General features: G+C 42.0%; 1 protein-coding gene across 2 annotated transcripts in view; it reads right to left on the bottom strand.

Moving 5' to 3' along the window:
* GRXCR2 (glutaredoxin and cysteine rich domain containing 2) overlaps positions 1-23,744 on the bottom strand; it is an 84,563-nt gene that overhangs the window by 34,701 nt on the left and 26,118 nt on the right. For both annotated transcript variants that reach the window (XM_040344591.1, XM_040344590.1), the window contains exon 2: positions 9,031-9,462. In XM_040344591.1, coding sequence (XP_040200525.1) covers positions 9,031-9,363 — 333 coding nt within the window. In that variant the 5' untranslated portion in view covers positions 9,364-9,462. The remainder of the gene's footprint in view (positions 1-9,030; positions 9,463-23,744) is intronic.

Here is a 23,744-nt window from a genome sequence, read left to right as displayed (position 1 = left end):
AACATGTTATCAGAATACAAGTGACTTTTTTTTTCCACCCAACCTGCTCATCCACTGTTTAGTACATTTATGGTGACCTCACCATTACTGACTAACAGGTGATACTCTGTAGTTCCTCAGTGTTACAAATGTATTTTTTGGCCTAAGTAATTCCCAGATGGCATAGAAGACAGGGATATGCAACATCACCAGTATCATTTATTATATATTTCTCTGCTTTGTTGTTTTATGTCAGTACATTAGAGTATAGTACAAAAGAACACACTTTGAACTTGGGATCAAATGTAAGCGATAATTACTTGGCATTTAGAGATGCATGGGCCAACGTTGGCTGTAAAGAGTGTATTTCAGCATCATTTTTTGAATGTAATGCCACGTACACACGGCCGTTTTTCTTGTTCTAGAAAAAACAAAGTTTTTCTTGACGTGATTCTTGTCAAGCCTGCCTTGCATACACACGATCATGAAAAAAAAATGCTTGAGCAAAGCGCGGTGACGTACAACACATACGACGGCACTATAAAGGGGAAGTTCCATTCGGATGGCACCAACCTTTGGGCTGCTTTTGCTGATTTTGTGTTAGTAAAAGTTTAGTGAGAGGCGATTCGCGCTTTTCAGTCTGTTACAGCGTGACGAATGTGCTATCTCCATTACAAACGCTCGTTTTACCAGAACGAGTGCTCCCATCTCATAGCTTGCTTCTAAACATGCGTGTTTTTGTTCCCGTTGTTAAAGCCTACACACGATCATTTTTCACGTGAAAAACGACAACGTGAAAAACAACGCGGAAATTTAGAGCACGTCAACAAAATGCTCTGGAGCCCACACACGATCGTTTTTAATGACTAAACATTTTTTTGGGAAAAGATTCAGCCAAACTGACATGACTATGATAAATGGAAAAAACAGTGCGCTTATCTAATACAATAAGTGAAAGCTGCAAACTCAAAATGTTTATACAAACAATAATAACATAGGTAAAAGATGGAGTTGCGCTGAAAAATTGTGTCTTGGGCAGATCACCAGTGATGAATAACAAGAGAAGAAGTCCAATAAACAATCTAAAAGATTTCTTCAGATGTACATAAAAAAATTGAAAAAAATAGTGGTATGATAAACAGTTCAGTGTAGAGACAACTTTGAGAGCGTATTCCAGCAAAGGAATGTTGAAACCAAAATAATCCAGGCTGCCTGGTGTTACAGACTCTTACCAGAGTTAATGATCCAAAGGATCAAATCGAGCAGATAACCATACACCTGGGCTAGACAGGAACCGGATCCAAAGCCAGAAACAGTCACCCGATGATCCAGCAGTGGTGAACCAAAAAAAACAAAAAGCTCCAATAGTGTGATATTGTATGATGTACAGGTAAATATCAACCCCAAGTGACTGGCAAACGGACAGTGTGACCTAAACCTCCACCACAGAACACACTGGTCCTTACCAGATTCACCGTGACCAAGTCCTATTGGATGAAACGTTGGGAGGAGGCGTGTTTGACATCATCGCTAGTGATGAGCAGTTCCGTACCGGTCGGAACTCTGTTTTTGCTGTTATTCATCTACTACCTTGTAAGTGAGATATTTTATTTATTAAACCTTTTAAAACGATATCACACCATTGTGACCCTCTTTTCTTTGATGGTTGGATCACTGCCCTGAGTGCTTTTCCGAGGATCGCTGGATGTGAAGTTTCCCTTCAGTAGCTGCACAGTTATCTTTCACGATTGTTTTTCTCTTTATTTACAAGAATCTGGTAAGGGCCAGTGTGTTCTGTGGTGGAGGTTTATGTCACACTGTCCGTTTGCCAGTCACTTGGGGTTGATCTTTACCTGTACATCATACAATATCACACTATTGGAGCTTTTTATTTTTTTTGGTTCACCACTGCTGGATCATCGGGTGACTGTTTCTGGCTTTGGATCCGGTTTCCTGTCTAGCCCAGGTGTATGGTTATCTGCTCGATTTGATCCTTTGGATCATAAACTCTGGTAAGGGTCTGTAACACCAGGCAGCCTGGATTATTTTGGTTTCAACATTCCTTTTCTGGAATACACTCTCAAAGTTGTCTCTACACTGAACTGTTTATCATACCACTATTTTTTTCAAATTTTTTTATGTACATCTGAAGAAATCTTTTAGATTGTTTATTGGACTTCTTCTTTTGTTATTCATCACTGGTGATCTGCCTAAGACACAATTTTTCAGCGCAACTCCATCTTTTACCTAAACTGACATGACTGTTGAGAGGGACAGAATGTGACCTTGTCATCTTGTGCCTAAGCAGGAAGTTGCGAGCCCCACGCTTTCCCTCCTCATCAGGAACCTTTCCCTGCCATTAGTTCTGTCCCTACCAGACAGGGTACCTGTCCCTACTGTATCAACTAACCCAAGATGGCCCCCAAGAGTGACATGAGGGCAGCAACATCCAATAGGATAGCTTTCCCATTGACCCAAGAAACTATAGAGGAACCCTGTTCCTCTGGACTTCCTCTCCACCTACAGTGGAGAAAGTAGACTGTACTGGTCTGCAAATTTCCTAATGATGGTTCTGCCAGTGCCATCATTTTTGAATTTCTGGCGTATGCACAGATGTATTGCAATATGAGTCTAGTTTAGCCTAAGCGAGAAATGAGGAAGTGCTGAAAAAATATCCAATTGTGGGAGAGGGAGGGGCTGGAGCGAGGTGCAAACACATTGTTTTTTGGAATGAAGGTCTGCTTTAAGGTATTGGCTTGGGGCAAGCATGCTCCCAAGCTTGTATGTCACTACAATTATATTTTTATATGCTTAAGCTGGATACAAATAGTGTCGTTTCATTTCCTTTAGAATTACCTTCAACTATGTAGTGCCTGATTGCATACAAATTGAAAGTGTTTAGGCTTTACCTCATATTATATGGTTTTGGTAAATCTAAAGGAAAAAAATCTAAAGAAAATTGTATAGTGTGTAACCAGCTTTAGCATCATCCTTTGTAATCCAATTAGGCAAATGCGGCTACAGCAAACAGCATTTGTCTCATGTTGCTAAGTGCTTTGTAACCCTAGTTATGATGTCTGACCTGCCCCCACTTCCCTCCTGCCATGTCTGATTTAACAAAACTCACTATCAAAGCAATTCCCCTCACTTCCTGTACAAGTAGTGGATGTCAGACTGAATAGGAAGTGTGGGGAAATTCCTCTAATAGAGGCACAGATTGCATATAAAACCTGACAGAATCTTAAAATGATATATATTTTCAACCCTTTGGCTTTGGTAAGGGGATGGTATATTGCAGGTTAGGTTTAGGGGTCAGAGATGTATAAGGATTAATGTACACGGGGGGCCAGATTCACGTATCTGGGCGCATCTTTGTGCGGGCGTAGCGTATCCTATTTACGCTACGCCGTCGTAACTTAGACAAGCAAGTGCAGTATTCACAAAGCACTTGCTCCGTAAGTTGTGGCGGCGTAGCGTAAATGGGCCGGCGTAAAGCCTGCGTAATTCAAAGTAGGCTGGTAGGGGGCGTGTTGTATAGAAATGAATTGTGACCCCACGTAAATGACGCGCCTAACGAACGGCGCATGCTCAGTATCACGTCAAATTTTCTCCCTAAATTACGCCGGCTCAATGCTTAGTCGACGTGAACGTAACCTACGCCTATCCCAATTCACGTACAACTTACGCAAACGACGTAAAATACGTCCATACCTTAACATGACTTAACATGACTTACCCCTGCTTTATGAGGGGTAAAGTTACGCCGGTCGTACGCCTTAGGTAAACAGCGTATATTAATACGCCTGGTGCAAGTACGTTCGTAAATCTGCGTATCTAGCTAATTTGCATATTCGACGCGGAAATATACGGAAGCGCCCCTAGCGGCCAGCGTAAATATGCACCCCAAGATACGACGGCGTAGGAGACTTACGCTGCTGATATCTTGGCAACAGTGAGGCGTATCTGATTCTATGAATCAGTCGCAAAGATACGACGGCGCACATTCGGACTTACGACGGCGTACGTAGAGATACGCCGTCGTAAGTCCTTTGTGAATCTGGGCCGGGATGTTTTACAATCTCTCCTGAACGATTTAAGTTGACAGATAGCAACTTTAAAAAACATCAGTTTTGCCGCGTTTACATGCCGCGTTTGAATTTAGAAGCGTTTTTTTTTTTAAATAGTCAAACATTAAAAACGCCTGTAAATGAAACACAGCTAAACGTGAGTTACCGCATTTACATGTGTAAATGAACGCATTTTTTGTTGCTTTCCAATAAATGCTTCTAAACTCAACTGCCTAGAAACAACTGTAAACGACCCTGTGTACATAAACTGATAAGATAACAGAAGAGAGTTCAGGAGCAGATGAAAAAAATGCTTAACTGCTCCAAAACATCTATTTACCTGCAGCAGTGCACATGAAGACTAAGGCCCCTTTCACATTGAGGCGTTTTTCATGCGGTACAGCGCTAAAAATAGCGATGCTATACCGCATGAAAAAACCTGCCCTGTAGTGTTCAATGTGAAAGCCCGAAGGCTTTCACACTGAAGCGGTGCGCTAGCAGGAGCGCTACAAAAGTCCTGCTAGCCGCATCTTTACTGCGGTATAGGAGCGGTGTGTTCACCGCTCCTATACCGCGCCTTCCCATTGAAATCAATGGGAAACCGCGGTAATACCGCCCGCGACGCAGGCGGTATTAACTCTTTTTCGGCCGCTAGCGGGGGTTAAAACCTCACCGCTAGCGCCCAAATATCGCGGTAAATACGACGGTATAGCGGCGCTACAAATAGCGCGGCTATACCGTCACCGCAGCTCCACGCCTCAATGTGAAAGCAGCCTTAGAGGACACTTTTATTTTACTTGTTTTAACCACTTCAGCCCCTGAAGGATTTGCCCTTTTAATGACCAGGCCATTTTTTGCAATACGGCACTGTGACTGACAATTGTCGTTTGATGCTGTACCCACACAAAATTCACGTCTTTTTTTACCCACAAATAGAGCTTTCTTTTGATGGTATTTGATCACCTCTGCAGTTTTTATTTTTTACGCTTTAAACGAAAAGACCAACAATTTAAAAAGAAAATACTTTTTTTTACTTTCTGCTATAATACATATCCCCAAAAAATATATAAAAAAAAAATGTATTCATCAGTTTAAGCTGATAGATATTCTTATAGTCTTACATATACATATTTTTGGTGAAAAAAAATCGCAATATTTTATTGTTTCTACTGGTAATGGCGGCGATCTGCGATTTTTAGTAGGACTGCGACATTGCATCGGACAAATCTGACCCCAAATGACACTTTTTGGGGACCAGGGACATTATTACATTGATCAGTGCTATAAAAATGCGCTGATCAATGTAAAAATGACACTGGCAGGGAAGGGGTTAACACTAGGGGGTGATCAAAGAGTTAACTGTGTTACCTTGGTGTGGTCTAACTGTAGGGGGATGGGCTCACTGAGACATGACAGAGATCACTGTTCCCGGTCACGGGGAACAGTAGATCTGTCATGTCATCTGGCAGAACAGGGAATCGCCTTGTTTACATAGGCAGTACCCTGTTCTGCCTCTCCTCACCGCGATTGCGGGTCCTCAGCAGACATCGAGTCCGGGGGAGCTGCGGGCACCCACCCGTGGCACGCACGCGCTATCCTCCCTGCACGGACTGACGTAAAGGTACGTCGATTCGTGTAGGAGAGCCGACCTGCCGCAGTATATCTGCGTGAGCTGGTAGGCTAGTGGTTAAGCACCGAAAGCCTCACCAGACTCTGAGGCCTCGTACACACGACCGAGAAACTCGACGGGCGAAACACATTGAGTTCCTCGTCGAGTTCCTTGTTAGGCTTGTCGAGGAACTCAACAAGCTTGCTTTGCGTACAAACAGTCAAGCCAAAATCTCCTCGTTCTCAAACGCGGTGACATACAACACATACAACGGCGGGGGAAGTTCGATTCCACTGGCTAAATTCTTGGGGCTGCTTTTGCTAATTTCATGTGTTTGCGTGTTAAATAAAAGTTTGGTAAGAGACATTTGAACTTTTCAGTCTGTTACAGCGTGAAAAATGTGTTATCTCCATTACAAATGCTACTTTTACTCCCGTCTCATACTTTAATCTGAGCAAGCGCGGGTTTCTTAGCATACAGACGTCCGAGTTTCTCGTTGAAAACCAGCCCGACAAGAAACTCGACGAGCCAAATCAGAGTCCCGTCGAGAAAATAGAGAACTTGCTCTCTTTTGGCTCGTCGAGGTTCTCGACAGTTTCCTCAACGAAAATGTACACACGACCGGTTTCCTCGGCAAAAAAATATCTCCCAGCAAGGTTCTTGCTGGTTTTTGCCGAGAAACTCGGTCGTGTGTACGAGGCCTTTAGAGTCGGTTCACACTGGGGCGACTTGGGATCCGACTTGAAGTCGTCCCAAGTCGCGCTGTCCAGAAAAGGAATGTAAGTGAATGGGAGCGGTGTTAATACACACTACTAAATCTCCCCAGATCGCCCTGTGGTTCATGCTCAAGTCGTGTCGGAGTCGCTTCTGAAAGTCGTGCTGGAAGTCGTGTCACCCTAGTGTGAACCGACTCTTAGTGTAGCATGCAACAATCAATATTGCATTCAGTTTTGTATTTACATATGTTCTGTATTATGCAACATATTTATGTTTGGTCTGACTCATTGGGGCCGATTTACTAAAGTCAGTTAGGATGTTCATTTTGTAAAGGAATTTCCCCTTAGCTCAGTAAATGCGATGAAAACTTTATTTGCAAAGAAAACAAATAAGGTGCAAGGAAAGTAAAAAATAAATAAAATAGTAATGTAGTATATACAGTGTGTGTATATGTATGTGTGTATGTATATATATATATATATATATATATATATATATATATATATATATATATATATATATATATATATATATATATATATATATATAAATAAACTATAATTTTTTGATGTGATTAGATGATCAGCAGCATAGCTTTACCTCATTCACTAAGCTAAGTTAAAATTAACTTGAACATCCTATTCGCCAAATTACCCACATTATCTCATAAAAGTATACATTGCTTATATTTAAAGGTATGATAAAGCATTAATAGTAAGCAGTTTTTTCTCACTCTGATGGCATATCTTGACAAGCAATACATTTAGCGGGGAATGTGTATGCTGTTAAAATGTATTTTACTTTACGATTAATAATGATGATCATATATTTTTTTTCTATATACAGGTATCTAAGTTTGTTTACAGGTATAAATTTGCATAATGCATTTTTGCATCTCTTCATTTCATCAGTTAACAGAATTTTATCATTTATGCACAGTTTTTAAAAGCAAAATAAATAAATAAATAAATAAGCAGAGGTATAAAAAAAAGTATGGTTAACGTGCATGTAAAACCCAACAAAAAACTTTTCCGAATTGCTCCCTTTTGGTCAGTCCCATATTCCATGGAAGCATTTTGTTATATCTATTTGATAACTGCAAAAAAACACATTGATCAGAAATTCAGTGCTGTTATGTGCATACCTCTAGTGTTATCGCAAAGATCTTATAATAAAGAATGTTTAGCCTTCATGTCTTAAGGCTCGTACACACTATAAGAAAATCAGGCAAACATTTTCATCTGAGGAACGATCGTACAATTTTCTGATAGTGTGTACACGACTTTCAACAGCCGATTCAGACTTTCCAAACGAAAATTTCCGAAGGGACAAACGCCATACAATTTTCTGGTATGGGAACAGAGAAAGTGATTTTCATTTAATGTGTACCTTTTTTGTATGAGAAAAATCAGAAAAAGACTGTGCATGATCAGAAACAATAAACAAAAACAAGGCTTTGTCGTACAAGAATTTTCGTACATTATTTTTTTGTTCCTCGGTTCAAACTTGCTGTGAAACAACAGGGAAAATCAGATGATCGTTCGCCACAATTATCTTATAGTGTGTACCCCACTTTAGAGATCTAAGAGTGGGCTTGTCAGAGTAGTTTAGCAAAAGACACTGGGCAGGGCTGATACCATTCTATTCACAAAAATACTGTGTTGTCAGCCCACAGGGCTTTGAAGTTTATGCAAACATATATTTTTTTTAATTGCTAAGAACACCTTGTATTGATGCTACATTTTTATATGGTACTCACTATACTCACTTATCCACCTTTTTAATGGTGGTACTAAGAAGGTGTAGGTGTATAATTTTCTCTACAATCGACTTAATTTATGAAATGATCTAAAAGTTGACCCTTGCTAAACAAACTGCCTCTCACACCCAAGTTTCTGTCCTAGAGGAAGATACATTGAAGGAACTAAAGAGCCAATCTAGGAGCCAATGGGCAGCATTTAATAAATTGTAAATCCTTTAAATAATTTATTTTATATACGTGTAAAAATAATAAAAATATTATTTGACCTAAATGATCATATCAGTGAATGATCATATTTTTTTACAAAAACTTTGGAACCAACCACATTTAGTCCTACTACTAAAATCATTTGAAAATACTTTTTACATGTTATGCTTTATGTAATTTTCTAAAAACATTATAGTTTCCAGCTCTGTGCTAATCTGTACAGCTAGCAATTTTATAATGTAAAAATTGTTGCTGCTTGATTTGGGCAAAACATACATATTTTAAATGAGGTTAAAGGGGTTGTAAAGGTTTGTTTTTTATTTTCTAAATAGATTCCTTTAAGCTAGTGCATTGTTGGTTCACTTACCTTTTCCTTCCATTTCCCTTCTACATGTTTTTTTTCATTATCTGAATTTCTCACTTTCTGTTCCTCCTCGTTAAGCTTGCTCCCATCATCCGAGCCGTTCTGGCTGGGGGTTAGTTAGTCAGCATGATCGCCCCCTCCCTTGGGACTACATCCTTGCGGGGAGACGCTGTAAACCTTTACAACCCCTTTAACTCAACACTTTACCTTATAATATGACATATTTTAGTATAAATATTGAGTTTATGTAGTACAGAATACAATTAGGAAGTTTATATTTTTGGTAAGCACCATTCAGTAACTCAATAATGACTATGAGACTTACGCTTTTGTCTGTTTCATTGCTGCCAGAAATCAGAGGGTCACTTGCAAGTCTGTAGGAGGTACCATCTCTGAAGACACTTATTCTCTGAGCTGTCAGTCGAGCTGTTGGGTAAAACTGTGGATGAGCTTCTCCTGAGCTGAAGTAATGTTCCGAAGTCTCAAAACTGTCATGCAGAAAGCTATGTGGATATTCTTCATCTGGAGACTCCAGTTCCTGGCCATCTTCAAAGACCTGTTTCAATACTCGGCCACTGTATGCGGAAGAAATTTTAAATCTCACCTTCCGGGGTCTCTCTGCATATCTTTGGTTTAATTTCTTCTGAAGCTCATCCATAGAAAAGATTTTCCTGTGTTATACTCATTTAATTCTTCAGTAAATACATATACCTGTGTGCGTAGTTGCAGCTTCCCTGTACTTTGTCTTTATTTGTTCCTGCAAATGATAAATAATTCACACAAGGCTTGAGATCCTCTCATGTAACTTCAGACCCAACACCATCTTATTAAGTATTAATAAATGCTCATGAAAGAAGTAATCGTATATACATGGTGATGAATGCGGCACCTTTGCCTCTGCTTCCTTTAGGTGAGTCAGTTTACAAACACATCAGAAGCAACAGGCCAAATATGAAATAAAGCTTTTATTTACAGGACTATGACCAGTAAATCAATTCTTGTATGCTGGATGGAGTAGAATTTCTGCAAGGCATTTCCTGCCTGTTGTGTTGGTTTTGAATTTGAGCTTCAGTGGCAGGCTCTGTTCATTTAAGGACCTACAAGCTGACTTCCACTTCCCCCCCACGATGCAGTTTTATTACTTTCAACTTAGACACGCAGTTGTGCTCAGGGTTTGGCCACAGACTGGACTTTGTCTCCAATTCCTGTGTTTAGGTATGTTCAATCAGTAATGGACACAGAAGGCTTTATTTCCACCTGTTATGGTATGCCATTGCCTTCATATTTGGAAAGTTACCCATGCAATGCCAAAGATAAGTGGGAGCAGGATGTAGGCTCAATGGAATACAAACTTTGGGACAATGCCCTAGATTCAGTTCTACATTGCTCCCTCAACACCGCCCAGAGACGTTCACATATTTTCAGTGTGCTTAGAGTTCATTACACCCCTTTGAAATTACACCGCATGGGTATTCTGCAGACCCCTCTATGTGCTAGGGGTGCCACAGTGGCTGGGGACCTTATCCATCAGTTGTGGAGGTGCCCCAAGCTACTTCTGTACTGGTTCCTCTTGAACCCACCAAATGTATTCTGGATATCCTACTTGGTCTTCAGCTAACAGAATTGCAGCTGATAGCGGTTAACAGAGCCTTATTTCAGGCTCGCAAACTTATTCTGCAGTTGTAGAAGACATATAGAGGACTAGCTCCCACTGAATTGGCAATGGATAGAATTTGGGGCTAACCAGTACTACATTATACTGTATAAGTAGCCCATACCTTGCTTAAAGAGCAAGTAAACCCTCATGGGTTTTATTTTCTCTTTTTCCCCTGCAAAGTAAAAGCCTAATGAGCTAGTGGGCAAAAGCATAATGGGCTAGCCCATTAAGTTGCATTTTCCTGCAAAGAAAGCCTGTGATGTCACCACTGTCCCTGCTGTGTGGAAGTGTCTATTTTCACCCCTCTTCTTTCAAAGGCCGCGGACTCCGGATATCTGACTGGCTGGAGTCACGTGACGTCACTCTTGCGTGCATGCACAAGCCCTTTAGAAACGGCACAATTGTGCTCTTTCTTCAGTGCGCATGTGGCGCAAGCGTATATGGTAAATATCTCCTAAACCGTACAGGTTTAGGAGATATTTTCGGTACCTACAAGTAAGCCTTAATATAGGCTTACCTGTAGGTAAAAGTGGTTGTACAGGGTTTACAATCATTTTAAAGCAAGCTCTACTATTACTGTACAGGATTTTGCTTTAACTGTGCTTGAGGTAATGTACCGAATTATGTACCTGTTTGTCCTGGAATCCGAATTATAGTAACATGTTTTATGGTTGTATTTGTGAGATATGTTTGCTTCAATGTGAGCAAAAGGAAAGAAAAAGGAGGAGAGGGAAGTGCCAAGCCAACATTTTAAACAGCTTAGGAATTTATTCAATATATAAGTATAAAACAACACTAAAAACTTGCATGAAAAAAATGTTGGAGCACTTTCAGAATGCTAGAGCGGGTGGGAAATTCCATATGCAGTGTCACAGGAGCACAGGAGGGCCTCCGGAACGTCTCTATTGAGGAATCCACGAGCTGGAGCCTCGATAAGCATCATGGAGATGTCGGTTGTGTGTCTTTGGGTGGGAGTGGTCCAGGGCTGCAAACTGGGGAGCTGCCCACATGCTGTCTGGCCACTCAGAACACGTTTTGAAGGCACAGACTCGCCTTCTTCATCAGAGCTTGGTTTGCAGCCCTGGACCACTCCCACCCAGAGACACACAGCCGGCATCTCCTTGAGGCTTATCGAGGCTCCAGCTGCGGCTAACACGCAGTGCTCGTGCATTCCTCAATAGAGACTTCCCAGTGGTCCTCCTGTGCTCCTGTGGTACTGTATGTGGAAGTTCCTATCCGCTCTAGCACTCTGCAAGTGCTCCATCATTTTTCATGCAAGTTCCTAGTATTGTTTTATACTTATATACTGAATAAATTCCTAAGCTGTTTAAATCATTGGCTTGATGCTTTGCTCTTCTCCTTTTGCTTTCCTTTTGTTCACAGTGATCGGGTTCCCCAGCCCGCACCTGAAGCAGCCTCGCTCCCTTTACAGCCTTCATTTAAAGACTTTTTTGGAGACAAATTTTTAGGGGTTCATCCAACCGGGACTTTCAGTTCACTCACAGGGGCGGACTGACAACTCATGGGGCCCTCGGGCAAAAGGATATTATGGGGCCCTCGGGCAATAGGAGATTATGGGGCCCCCGGGCAATAGGAGATTATGGGGCCCCCCAGGCAATAGATTATGGGGCCACACAGTACTGTAAACACACACACATACAGTATACATACACAGTATACACACACAATATACACACGCAGTATACATACACACAGAATACACACAGAATACACATACATACACACACTGAGAAGGTACTGGAGAGGCCGGTCAGCTATAATCTTAGGATTTTTAGACCAAAAGGATGTCAGTAAGGGACATTTCAGGGACAGATGTAAAAAAACACACAGATTTTTACATACTGTCCCTGGTTTTACTGAGGCTGGTGACCCTGATGGGGCCCCCTAGTGGCATGGGGGCCGCGGGCAGTGCCAGATTGCCCGAATGATCAGTCCACCCCTGTTCACTGACCATTCACATGGTTGCACCTTCATGTATCAGCATGCAGGTGCATGCCTTTTCATTTAAATTTTAAACTTTAATCTTTTTCATAAGGTAGTTTAGCGCTGAACATTATAACAATATTGTGTATGTGTTTCCTCCTAATGTTTGCTTCAATAAACGCTATTTCTAAATAAAAAAAAATTGAGCTTCATTTACACCTTTTGAACATAGTGCCAAAGCATTTTGTTTCCTGTGTTCTATTGATGCCCAGGTGTTAAAATTTGTGGCCTGTAGCTGAATTAAGCCTAAACCAAAGATAACTCGGAATGAACAAGCTGCATGTAACCTAGTTCAACTCAAATTCCCACATGCTTCAGTGTAAATTTTCTCAATAGATTGCAATTTCTTTCTCTGGTCCTAAGCCTGGTACACACTATCAGTTATTTTTTTTTTTCGTTCAACTGAGCAGGCTGAATGAAAAAAAAAAACCTGAAGAGCTCAGGCAGAGACCTTCTATTAACAATCCAATGTTAGAACAGCGATCTCCCCACTGAGCTTACATGTTCTGACACAGGGACTGCCTCCCCCCTTCCACCAGAACACACCAGTCAGCGCTCTCAGCCATTAGCAGAAGTGATCAGATGCCGATCGGCAGTCTTTTTTCAGTCATGCCCCTTCAACAGAAGTTGAACGTTCGGCTGGCTTCTGTGTGACTGGCTGCCGTACACACTGGCAGATACCGCACGATATTTGGCCATGTGTATGGCCCTTTATTTTATTTTTTTACTTAACAAATCTATTACAGTATATCAGTGATAAGATTCAAAGGATTTCAGCCCACTAAACATGTTCCAATTAGTGAGTAAAACACATTTCTGTCAAATGATAACCCTTAGCATTCTCTCAAGGGGAAACCTTTAACCCTGATAACCTAGGAGAACTTTCTGTAAGTAAAGCAGATTCGCTACTGTGCTTTTTTCATTTATTCCATATTTAGCGCCCTGCCCTAGCTAGGCTAAATGTTTTGTTTTTGGCTCTGCTCATTAGCGTGGTGAGATGTTTTTTTTTTTGGGTCTGGTCAGATTTCCCTAAGCCTATTGATTTGATTATTCCTGTCTCTCTGTGGAAGAAGCTTCCAGAGAATAGAGTAGGAGGGTCAGCTACTGAAGTTATTAATATTTATATGCTCTCAGACAATTCTGGGAGGAGCACCCAGAAGTTGGCAGAGGGAGAAGATAAAAGTTTGGAATACTTGCTTAAAGTGTTCTTGTTCTGGGGCTCCTGCCCTTGGGATGCAGTCTGTGTACTGGAGTTGCTGTTTGTGCCTCAGCGTGTGCTTGACTGAGGGCCTAAAGGAGATCTAATTGAGGGACATTTGCTTGAGGGTATCATCTGCAGAGGCTGATCTGCAGACAGACCCTTTCTTCCTCACTGGGGAGTATCATATGGAGGCTGGGTGTCAGACAGTTGTCCTTGGACTTTGTAAGTAAAACTTTGATTATGTACCCCAAGTGTGCATGTACTTGGAAATGTAAGTGCTAGAGGTTGCTGTAAGGACTTAAACTGCTTGTATAGATTTCCCGATCAGCTGGCCATTCCATGGTGTCCCGAGCAAAGGTTGTTACAAGAGGATTTTGGCTAAAGTTTGTACCCCAGCTAATTTCTTCTAAAGTTTTGGAGTATCCTGCATAGGTACCCCTCTCTTGTTTAAGTTTCCTGCAATAAATCCACAAAATGACATCCCTTGAACTGAGCCTATATATGTCAGTGTACTTGGAAATGTGTGTGGGTCAGGCAGCCTGCGTGCTTTAGCAAGGGAGACCTGTTCATTCTCCTCTAGCACTACTCTAGGTAGCACTACACATGCTGTGCTAGGCAGAGAAAAGAAGCCAAAGAGTAAACAGATATACAAGTAGGCTGATATACTAAAATAATTAAGAATCTTTATTCAAATTGTGTGAATATTTTCTTCAACTATCTAGTTACGTGCATATGAAATAATTACCGTATTTATTGGCGTATAACACGAACAGGCGTATAACACGCACCTTCATTTTAAGAGGGAAGTTTCAGGAAAAAAACACACATCTTAAATAAAGATCTTTGAAGCAAAATAAGGGCCAGTGCCCATCAATGCAGCCTCATCAGTGCCCATCTGCAGCCTTGCCATTGCCCATCAATGCAGCCTCACCAGTTCCGGATAACACAGAGTCGGGATCTCCTATGTACTCGGCGCTCCCAGTCATACACAGTCCCGCCTCCTGGAGCCGGTCCCAGCAGGGAAAAAGTGTGTGTTATACGCCGATAAATACGTTGAGTGCTTTTCATAAGCTTGAATAATTATAGTCAATATTCACACAATTTATTGATGGAAGATTCTCATCTTCTATAATAAATCAACCCAAAAGTTTTATCAGTCTATCCATGCCTACACTCAAAGTAAGTTTATCAATCATATGTTAAGGTGATAACAGATGCTATATATACAGAAAATACAGTTCTAGCGCAAAAACAGTTGCTTTTCTAACATACAAACTATGTTTTTTTATAAAGCTGCTGATCACTTTTACAAATACAAAAATGGAGCAGTGTCATACTTATGGGGGTGGTCTGCACCGGGTGCCGATTCTCTGAGGGTGCTGTGGTCAACCCCATTATTTGTGTGGTGCAACAAAAAAACTAAAAAAAAAAAAACAAAGGCTGGGTGGACAAAGAAGCACAGCACCCTTAATCTGAACTGCTGCTGTGCCTGGTCTGGTGATTGAGTTTAGGGGGGGGGGGGGGTTAATGTACAGATGTACAGAACTGAGAGGTTGGCAGAATACAACAATAGTGATTCCCTCATACACATCAAATGTGTGGATGGGGGAATGGGTTAATTATTTTCAACCAGCATGTTGATCTGTAAAAAAAAAAAAAAAAGACGTTGGAATGAGATACTTTTGTATTCTGATGCTGTCCTCCATCAACAGATCTTTCACTCCAAGAACCATGAAATATATACTATTGAACCACTTACTCTGTGCTTTGGTGCATACTATATTTCTAAAGATCTCCAAATTGGCAAACAACTATGGATTTTGTTAGGGTCTTTCGCTCCCTGGGCACCTTTTTATCAACAATGTCTTAACAAATTAATTTCAGCTCATCCTGTGTGTTGACCAACACCTAATTGCCTCAACTATACTGAACATTCTATGATATGTTTATCATAAAACCCTATAGATTCAATGTCTGTACATTTGTCTGACTTTACTGTTGCTGGGAATGTTACATCCTCATAGTTACCTATATGTAGTATATGGGTATATGTATACCCTTTCTCTTTTTCTCTCCTCAAATTTGTGTCAGAGTGTATTGAAAAAACACAGGACATATTGCACAAATTAATATATATTGTGACAGTGTGAGACCCTGCCATTGTGAAAAGGGAAGTAGGTATGATATAGGTTTTACACATATTCAGCGTGTGTGGCTCCAGATTCTAAACAGAGAAGGATGTTTTTTAACTTTCTGCAGGTTTTGAGCTCTGGAGTTTGGAGGTTGCAAAGAGTCTATTGCCCAGTGTCCCGGTCTTGCACGAGAACATCAGGCTGTGTGCATAATGAAGGACTTCAGCATATTTCAGGGCTCCCGTTATGAGACAGGTGTGCTCCACTCATGAGACAACATGACTTGGTGAGTCCAGGGGACAGAGGAAATCTGGAAGTGTCAGAAGAACACCTAACAAGAAGCCAGGGAGTGGGCCCAGGCAGTAGGGTGACAGCCAAATACTCCCAGTGCTCAGTGGTCTTCGCCAGAGGGAAAACCAAGCAATATATCATTATGTGCACAGTTCAATGCCTGGTAGATGCAGCCCTCCTCGGAAGGGAATATCCCATGTGGAACTACAAAAGCAAAGAAGGGAAAGGTGCAAACCGCTAGTGCATTATCCGTGGAAAAACAGAATGTATTGATATGAAAAGCAACCAAAATGCATACTCATAAAGGTGCACAAGTATATAGCAAGTACATAGAAGGATGACATAAGGTAGAAACTCTAAGTTTCTACCTCATGTCATCCTTCTATGTACTCGTTATATACTTGTGCACCTTTGTGAGTATGCATCTTATTGGTTGCTTTTCATATCAATAAATTCTGTTTTTACTCGGATCATGCACTAGCGGTTTGCACCTTTCCCTTCTTTGTTTTAGCAGGGTGCTGCAACTGAATTGGCTAGAAGGGCCAGGAGAGCTGGGAGAGGGCTGCAACTGGAAACACTGAGGTTCTGTGTTAGGTGATCTGGAGACCAGAAGTCACAGGCCAAGGTTTGGGGCCTAAGCAGTACTGAAGAGAGCCGTGTGGCTGGGCAATTGTTTTTGTTCAACTTTGTTAATAAAAGTGGGCCAACAAGCCCTAAACTACAGTTTATACAGTCGTATATTATATTTATACAGCAATGGTGGTATTTTTTTAGATCTGGTGCAGTACTCCATAAGCGTTTTTTTGGTTTGGAGATTAGGCGTATATCTCTGATTCAAAATTCTTTGTTTTTTTAGTTATTTGTACTTCTATTCAAGCAGCTATGGAAGCGGTTACGTTTTTAGCCAATAGACAGATCGATTTAAATTCACTCTTTACCACAGACACACCAGTCGATATTAAGGATGACTATAAAACAATTCTAGCAGCCTTAGGTAACGCATTAGAAAAACAAGTTAGGACATGGTGGGATATATGCACCATGGAACAATATTTAAAGGAAAACATCATAGTGAGAAGTTTAAGATGGGAAGTTACCCCCCAGGATGGACTTGATGATCAAGAGTCCACGACGGAGTGGTTAGATTTTTTTAAACTCCAACAATTAGTTTTAAGAAGAAAACAAAGGAAAATGGTAAAATTGGTAATACTGATTGATGACTTGTATGGGAAATTTTATACCATTAAAGACACTCAACAGTGGACCGATTTCAACAATACTATTACTAAGAAATTCGATAAATGTGATAAGGACACACAACGAAAAAAGGTTAAAAAAATCCATAGGGATTTGAGTGACTTTAAGAATGAAGCCATTTACAGTTGGCAGAACAAAACCAACCCTCCCCCCATTGTTGTGAACAATGTAGAGCCCTCTTTTACACCTCTGAGGAGTCAGGCAGCTAGATATCCAAAGCCCATTGAATACGCTACTCCATTTCAGCCGTTACAGAACTGGGGTTCTATACCACCCCAATTCAAATCTAATAGAGGCAAAGGGAGAGGAGCAAAAGGAAAAAATTGAGGTGGTTCTCAGTATACTCAATACACCCAGTATCAGCGTCCAGAAATGAACAATGATTGTTATGAAGAAGTTCCTGTCTCAAATAGATTTGACCCCCTAGTGAGACAAGGCGAATGGAGAAATCCTCATTCACCACATCCTTTTTTAGGGAGGGGGAAAAGAGGGAACAGAAGACATCAAATGAACAGGCCTTATGGACATCGCCCTTTAGGACCTGCGGGACCCCAACAAATCCCGCCCCCTCAACAGGGGTGGTGGAGACCTCCTCAGCAAGAGAGAGAAAGTCAGCATCCGCCAGTCCCAGACACAAGGGAAAGAGAGGATGCAGGGCAGGCTGAATCCAAAAAAAGAAGATTGGACCAATAGGAATCTATAATCTCAGTAACACCAGGTTAACACATAAAGAATTAAATATCTTACAATCAGGCCTTAAATGTGCCCCAAATAAATCAATGAATAAATTTGAAATCTATATGGATGTTCACAAATACATCCGGAAGATTAATCTGAAAAAGTACTTCCTAAATAACGGACCAACTGTAACTAATAGATCTAATTCAGGTATAATTGGTGTTGACAGTGGTCTAAAAAATCGGTCACTGTTCAACCATTTGAATACCGCAAATCAACACATAGAAGTGTTCAAAAGTCTTGTGTTTGAAAGATTTAGAAAAAGTGGTGCCAAAGAAATTTGGAAACCTTCGACATGTGCAGGATGGGATCAAACTATTAGAGGAAAGGAAAAATATAATCATCAGACCAGCCGAAAAGGGCGGGGGTGTTGTAATCATGGAGAAAAAATTCTATGATAAACAACTTACGAGTATGTTGGTGGACAAAAATACATACGTCAAATTGAAGTCGGACCCCACTGTGTCCTATCGGAACGATCTTCAAAAACTCGTAGAACTGGGATCACAAAATAGGGTTCTGAATAAAAAGGAGTCAAAGTTTTTGGTACCTAGTGTCTATAGAGTCCCAACCATTTATACCTTGCCAAAAGTGCATAAAAACGCATCAGTACCATAACGGCAAGGCTAGGGCAATATCTTGACACATTTCTTCAGGCCAGTGTCTTAAGGACAAAAGCATACCTGAAGGATACCAAAAACCTTTTACAAGCAATTGGGGTAATGGATTTATCAAATAAACAGGATGTCTTTTTGGTTACAGCGGATGTATCATCACTGTACACCATAATACAGCATGATGATGCCTTATTGGCATTAAATTGGGCTCTATGCCAAAGGAAAGATATCCCATTTGAATAAAAGGTGTTTTTGAGACAGGCTTTGGATTTTTGCCTGTCTCATAACTACTTTTGGTATGATCAGCAGTATTACTCACAGTGTAAAGGAGTAGCCATGGGGGCTAAGTTTGCCCCCAGTTTGGTGAACCTTTTTATGGGAGAGTGGGAAGACAAAGTGTTCTTTTCAAAGAAAAGAGATCAGTTACTCTTCTATAAAAGCTATATTGATGACCTCCTATTCATTTGGGAGGGGACTGCATGCTCATTAAAGGAATTTATGAGCGAACTGAATACCAATAACAATAACATTGTTTTGGATTATGAATACAGCAAAGACCAAATTCATTTTTTGGATTTAAACATCATCAGGCAAGGAGCTAATTTAATTATGACTGTATATTTCAAAACAACGGACAGAAACCGTTATCTCCCAACTATTAGCAGGCACCATCCTCACTGGCTGAAAAATATTCCGAAAGGCCAAATCATGAGGATCAGGAGAAATTGTACATTAGACGCTGATTTCTACTCCCAATCTGAAATGATTAAAACCCGATTTTTGCAAAAAGGTTACAATGAACCAATTTTGGATAAAATCATTACCGATGTGAGTAAAATACCATTGAGGTATGTTTAGAAAAACAAGATCCGTGAAAAGAGCTCCGAACATGAATGGGGATTTATTTCCAATTTTCAAGAACAGTATAAGGAGATTGAAAACATCTTTAAGCAATATTGGCATATTTTATGTATGGATAAGACTCGAAATCAATCCTTACCAATGACTCCTGCTTTTATATATAGAAAGGCTCCCAATTTTGGTGACAAAATAGTTAAAAAGGTACTGGACCCCCCAGTGCGACCAGTGATGTTCTGGGATTGTGCCGTTTTTTTTTGCCTGTAGAAGGTGCAAAACATGCGCTAAGGTTACTTCTCCAATACGTGGTTTGACTGAGTTTACCTCTACAGGAAATAATTGAAGCTTTAAAATTAAAGAATTTATTACATGTAGCACAACACATGTGGTTTACGTGTTACAGTGTCCGTGCAATTTAATGTACGTGGGCCGCACTAAAAGGACACTAAAGAAACGGGTCTCCGAACATATTTATAACATAGAAATTGATTATGAATACCACAGAGTCTCTCTCCATTTCAAAAAATACCATGATAAGGACCCCTCAGGCTTGAAATTCTGGGGTATAGACAGGGTTTTTCCAAACTGGAGAGGTTCGAATTTGGTGAGGGAAATATCTAATGCCGCGTACACACCATCACTTTCTGCGATGTAAAAAAACGACGTTTTGAAAAACGTCAATTTAATTGACCGTGTGTGGGCAAAAACTTCATTTTATGTCTTCTGAAAAACGACCAAAAAAAATTCAAGCATGCTTCAATTTTATGTGTCGTTTTTGCCCAACGTCGCTATTTGTGTCCTAAACATTGACCGTGTGTACGTAAAAACGTCGTTTTAAGCACGCGCATGCTCAGAAGCAAGTTAGGAGACGGCAGCACTCATTCAGGTAAAACGACTGTTCTGAATGGAATAAGCACATTCGTTGGGTAGTTTTCAGCTTATATAGAAGAAAAGAAAGCGCTTCTTTAACCCCTGCTTTTAAATGCTACACAAAAATGGACGTTTGTTGCGGCTGATCTTGTTACATAGTTAGGACAAGCTTTTAACTTGATTCTTTCTTGTTAGATAATGTTTATGTTTGTGTTGTGTTATTTAGTTGTATCTTCCATCTTCCAAATTTTAAATATATATATTGGCCAACCTTATTTTTTTTTTTTTTGTCATCAATGTTTGTGAAAATCTCTATTTTGGGTTGATTTGGGAGTGTGTGAAGTGGCTGCAACAACATATTTTTTTTGGAAGTTACCCACAAGCATGTTTTTTTACCTTGTTAATGTTTCCAAAAACTTTTCTGAAATGGGTCTGCCCACTCACTAATGATCTCTCAAATCTACAAAAAATACACATGGTCAAATTTGGATGATAACTCAAAAGTGCATTTAATCTGCCCAAAAATTAATAATTAAAATGGTGACAACCCAAAAACACAACTTAATAAAAACAAAGATGCCAAGGAAGGCAGCACTTGAGAGCGTGCTAGAACTTTGATGAAAACAAGGGTCCCCGAAGCCATCAATTCAGCCTGTGAGTCAACATCAAATTCCATCAGGGGCACCGTGTTATTTTTTGGGCTTTCTCTTCCCAGCAGCCTTTCCTGCAGTCTTCTCTGCAGCCTTCCCTGTAGCCCGAGTCCTTGGGGGCTGGGTTCCTGGAGGAGATGAAGTGCCAGGAGCCAGAGCAGCCTCATGAAGAGGAGGAGCAGGAGCAGGAGGAGCAGCAAGGACAGGAGGAGCAATCCGCACAATGTCGGTGTCGTCATCGAGCTGCCCCAGGGATGCCATGCTTATGGCTTTGAAGATGAGGAGTTCGCAGCGCACACGCTGGCTCTGCTCCAGATTGTGGAGCTTGACTGCAATGAGCGCTGCGAACCCCTCTACTTCACTGGGTGGCTCTCGGATGGCTGCAGTAGCTTGGCGAAGCAGGGTCTGGGTCTCCTCCTCCATTTGGCGCAGACTTCTGTGCCTTTTTGCGGGAGTGCGGAGTGGAGGGATCCGGGAGATGGTATCCCGCCGGCGTGCCTCCTGGGTCCCACTGTGTCAGGGCACAGACCTTTTACGGTCTCTTTCCCTAGTTGGTCCTGGGTGGAATCGAACCCAGGATCTCTCCATTGAAGGTCCAGCTCTTTTGTCTCTGAGCCACTGCTCAGTTCTATTCTGTGTGCTGTCCATTGGAGCCTGGTTCTGAAACCTGTACTTCTGTGGACCAATCAGTGGCCAGTGCGGCCTATTTAAGCCAGCCCCTCCCCCTTTGCTAATTGCTGGTTCGTTGTCAGCTTTACCCTGTGAGAGAACCTTGTAACCTGACTACCCTGACCTGTTTGACCCGGATTGGACCTTGACCACTCTCTGCCGTCTCCTACACTTGACCCCTGCCTGCTTATCGGATTTGCTGTTGTCTCCTGCCCCTTGACCTTGGCTTGCTCTCACGGACTTCCTCTGATCTCTCCAACTCCTGACCCACGGCCTGTGACCCGGATTTGCCTTGTTTCCTGTTGGTTCCTTCGGGACTTACCTGCCTGTTCCTGCCTTATCAACGACTGTCTCAGTCCTCTGCACCTGCCCTGTTTTCGTCAGCTGCACCAAGTCTGCCTACCAGTTCCCGGCACAGGTGCCTCCTTGTGCCGTCCCTCCTCTGTTCTAACTCCAGGGAGTGGTCTGCACAGGGTCGCAAAGGTGAGCCGCCCTCAGCATCTCGGCCTCGGTAAGTAACGTTCCTGACATTACGAACCAGCCATTATGTCTGAGGCCGACAGGGCATGCTCACCCCTTGAAAACCTGTGTCAACAGGTGTCTGTTTTGACGGTTGCCGTTCAAAAATTGCAAGAATTACATAATGGACTGACGGATAACATGGAGTCCGCAGACTTGTTCAAAATGCTCACTTCCTTGGCTCTGCAAGTCTCCAGCCTGAACCATATTATTCAGGAACTACAACAAGAAGTCCAAAAATTTAAAGAGACAACACGCCCAGCCCCGGAACCTGTATATTATGAGCCATTTGTTCGTATGCCAGAAATATTCGATGGGAACCGTGCATCCTTCTTGTGCTTTAAAACTGACTGTGAGCTATTGTTCACCCTTAAACCTAGGACCTATGCCACGGACTATATTAAGGTTAGAGCCTCCGTCAACTTGCTAACAGGGCAGGTCAAATCGTGGGCTCACCTGCTGCTGCAGGAAAAAAGTCCAGTCTTGGACAGCTGGGAGACGTTCATGTCTGCTCTGGACTCATATATCCCTGCTTCCAAGAGGACCAGCACTCCCAGGTCTGCTCTTAGTTCACGAGGCCTACGGGTACCCAAGGATAGGAAGCCCCAGTACGGTTATGACCTCCAGCCAGCCCAGTGTGTGCCAAATTATGAGACTCCGTATGTGCCCAGCCTGGAAGTTTCCCCATCACAAGGCCTTGACATTTCTGTGGATGCACACACGCCTACCTTGGAGGAGGAAGAACCCATGCAGATCGGGGTCATCCGGTCCAGCCTATCTATGGCAGAAAGAGAGCGGAGAAGAGCCCATGGACTTTGCTTTTATTGTGGTGCTAGCGGGCACCTTATATCGCTTTGCCCAACTCGCCCACCTCGGCCAAAGCTTCTTCAAGTGGGTACTATTGGAAGTTTTTTCTATGCCTCAGAATCGGTACCTACCTCCCCAGTTCCAGTGTCTTCGGTTCCTGTGTCCCCAGTTCCAGTGTCTTCGGTTCCTGTGTCCCCAGTTCCAGTGTCTTCAGTTCCTGTGTCCCCAGTTCCAGTGTCTTCAGTTCCTGTGTCCCCAGTTCCAGTGTCTTCAGTTCCTGTGTCCCCAGTTCCAGTGTCCCCAGTTCCAGTGTCTTCAGTTCCAGTGTCTTCAGTTCCAGTGTCTTCAGTTCCAGTGTCTTCAGTTCCAGTGTCTTCAGTTCCAGTGTCCCCAGTTCCAGTGTCTTCAGTTCCTGTGTCCCCAGTTCCAGTGTCTTCAGTTCCAGTGTCTTCAGTTCCAGTGTCTTCAGTTCCTGTGTCCCCGGTTCCAGTGTCCCCAGTTCCAGTGTCCTCAGTTCCAGTGTCCTCAGTTCCAGTGTCCTCAGTTCCAGTGTCCTCAGTTCCAGTGTCCTCAGTTCCAGTGTCTTCAGTTCCAGTGTCTTCAGTTCCAGTGTCTTCAGTTCCTGTGTCCCCAGTTCCAGTGTCTTCGGTTCCTGTGTCCCCAGTTCCAGTGTCCCCAGTTGAAATTCCAGATCATATCTCCCCAAGTGAAGTTCTCCCTCCAGACTGCACATATGCCTCAAATGGTACTATGGTCCGTAAACAGGATC

This window comes from Rana temporaria, chromosome 3 (genome assembly GCF_905171775.1).
Source record: "Rana temporaria chromosome 3, aRanTem1.1, whole genome shotgun sequence".
Lineage (NCBI taxonomy): Eukaryota > Metazoa > Chordata > Amphibia > Anura > Ranidae > Rana > Rana temporaria.
Note: the sequence above shows the minus strand (reverse complement) of the source record. Positions and strands in the feature narration are given on the sequence as shown.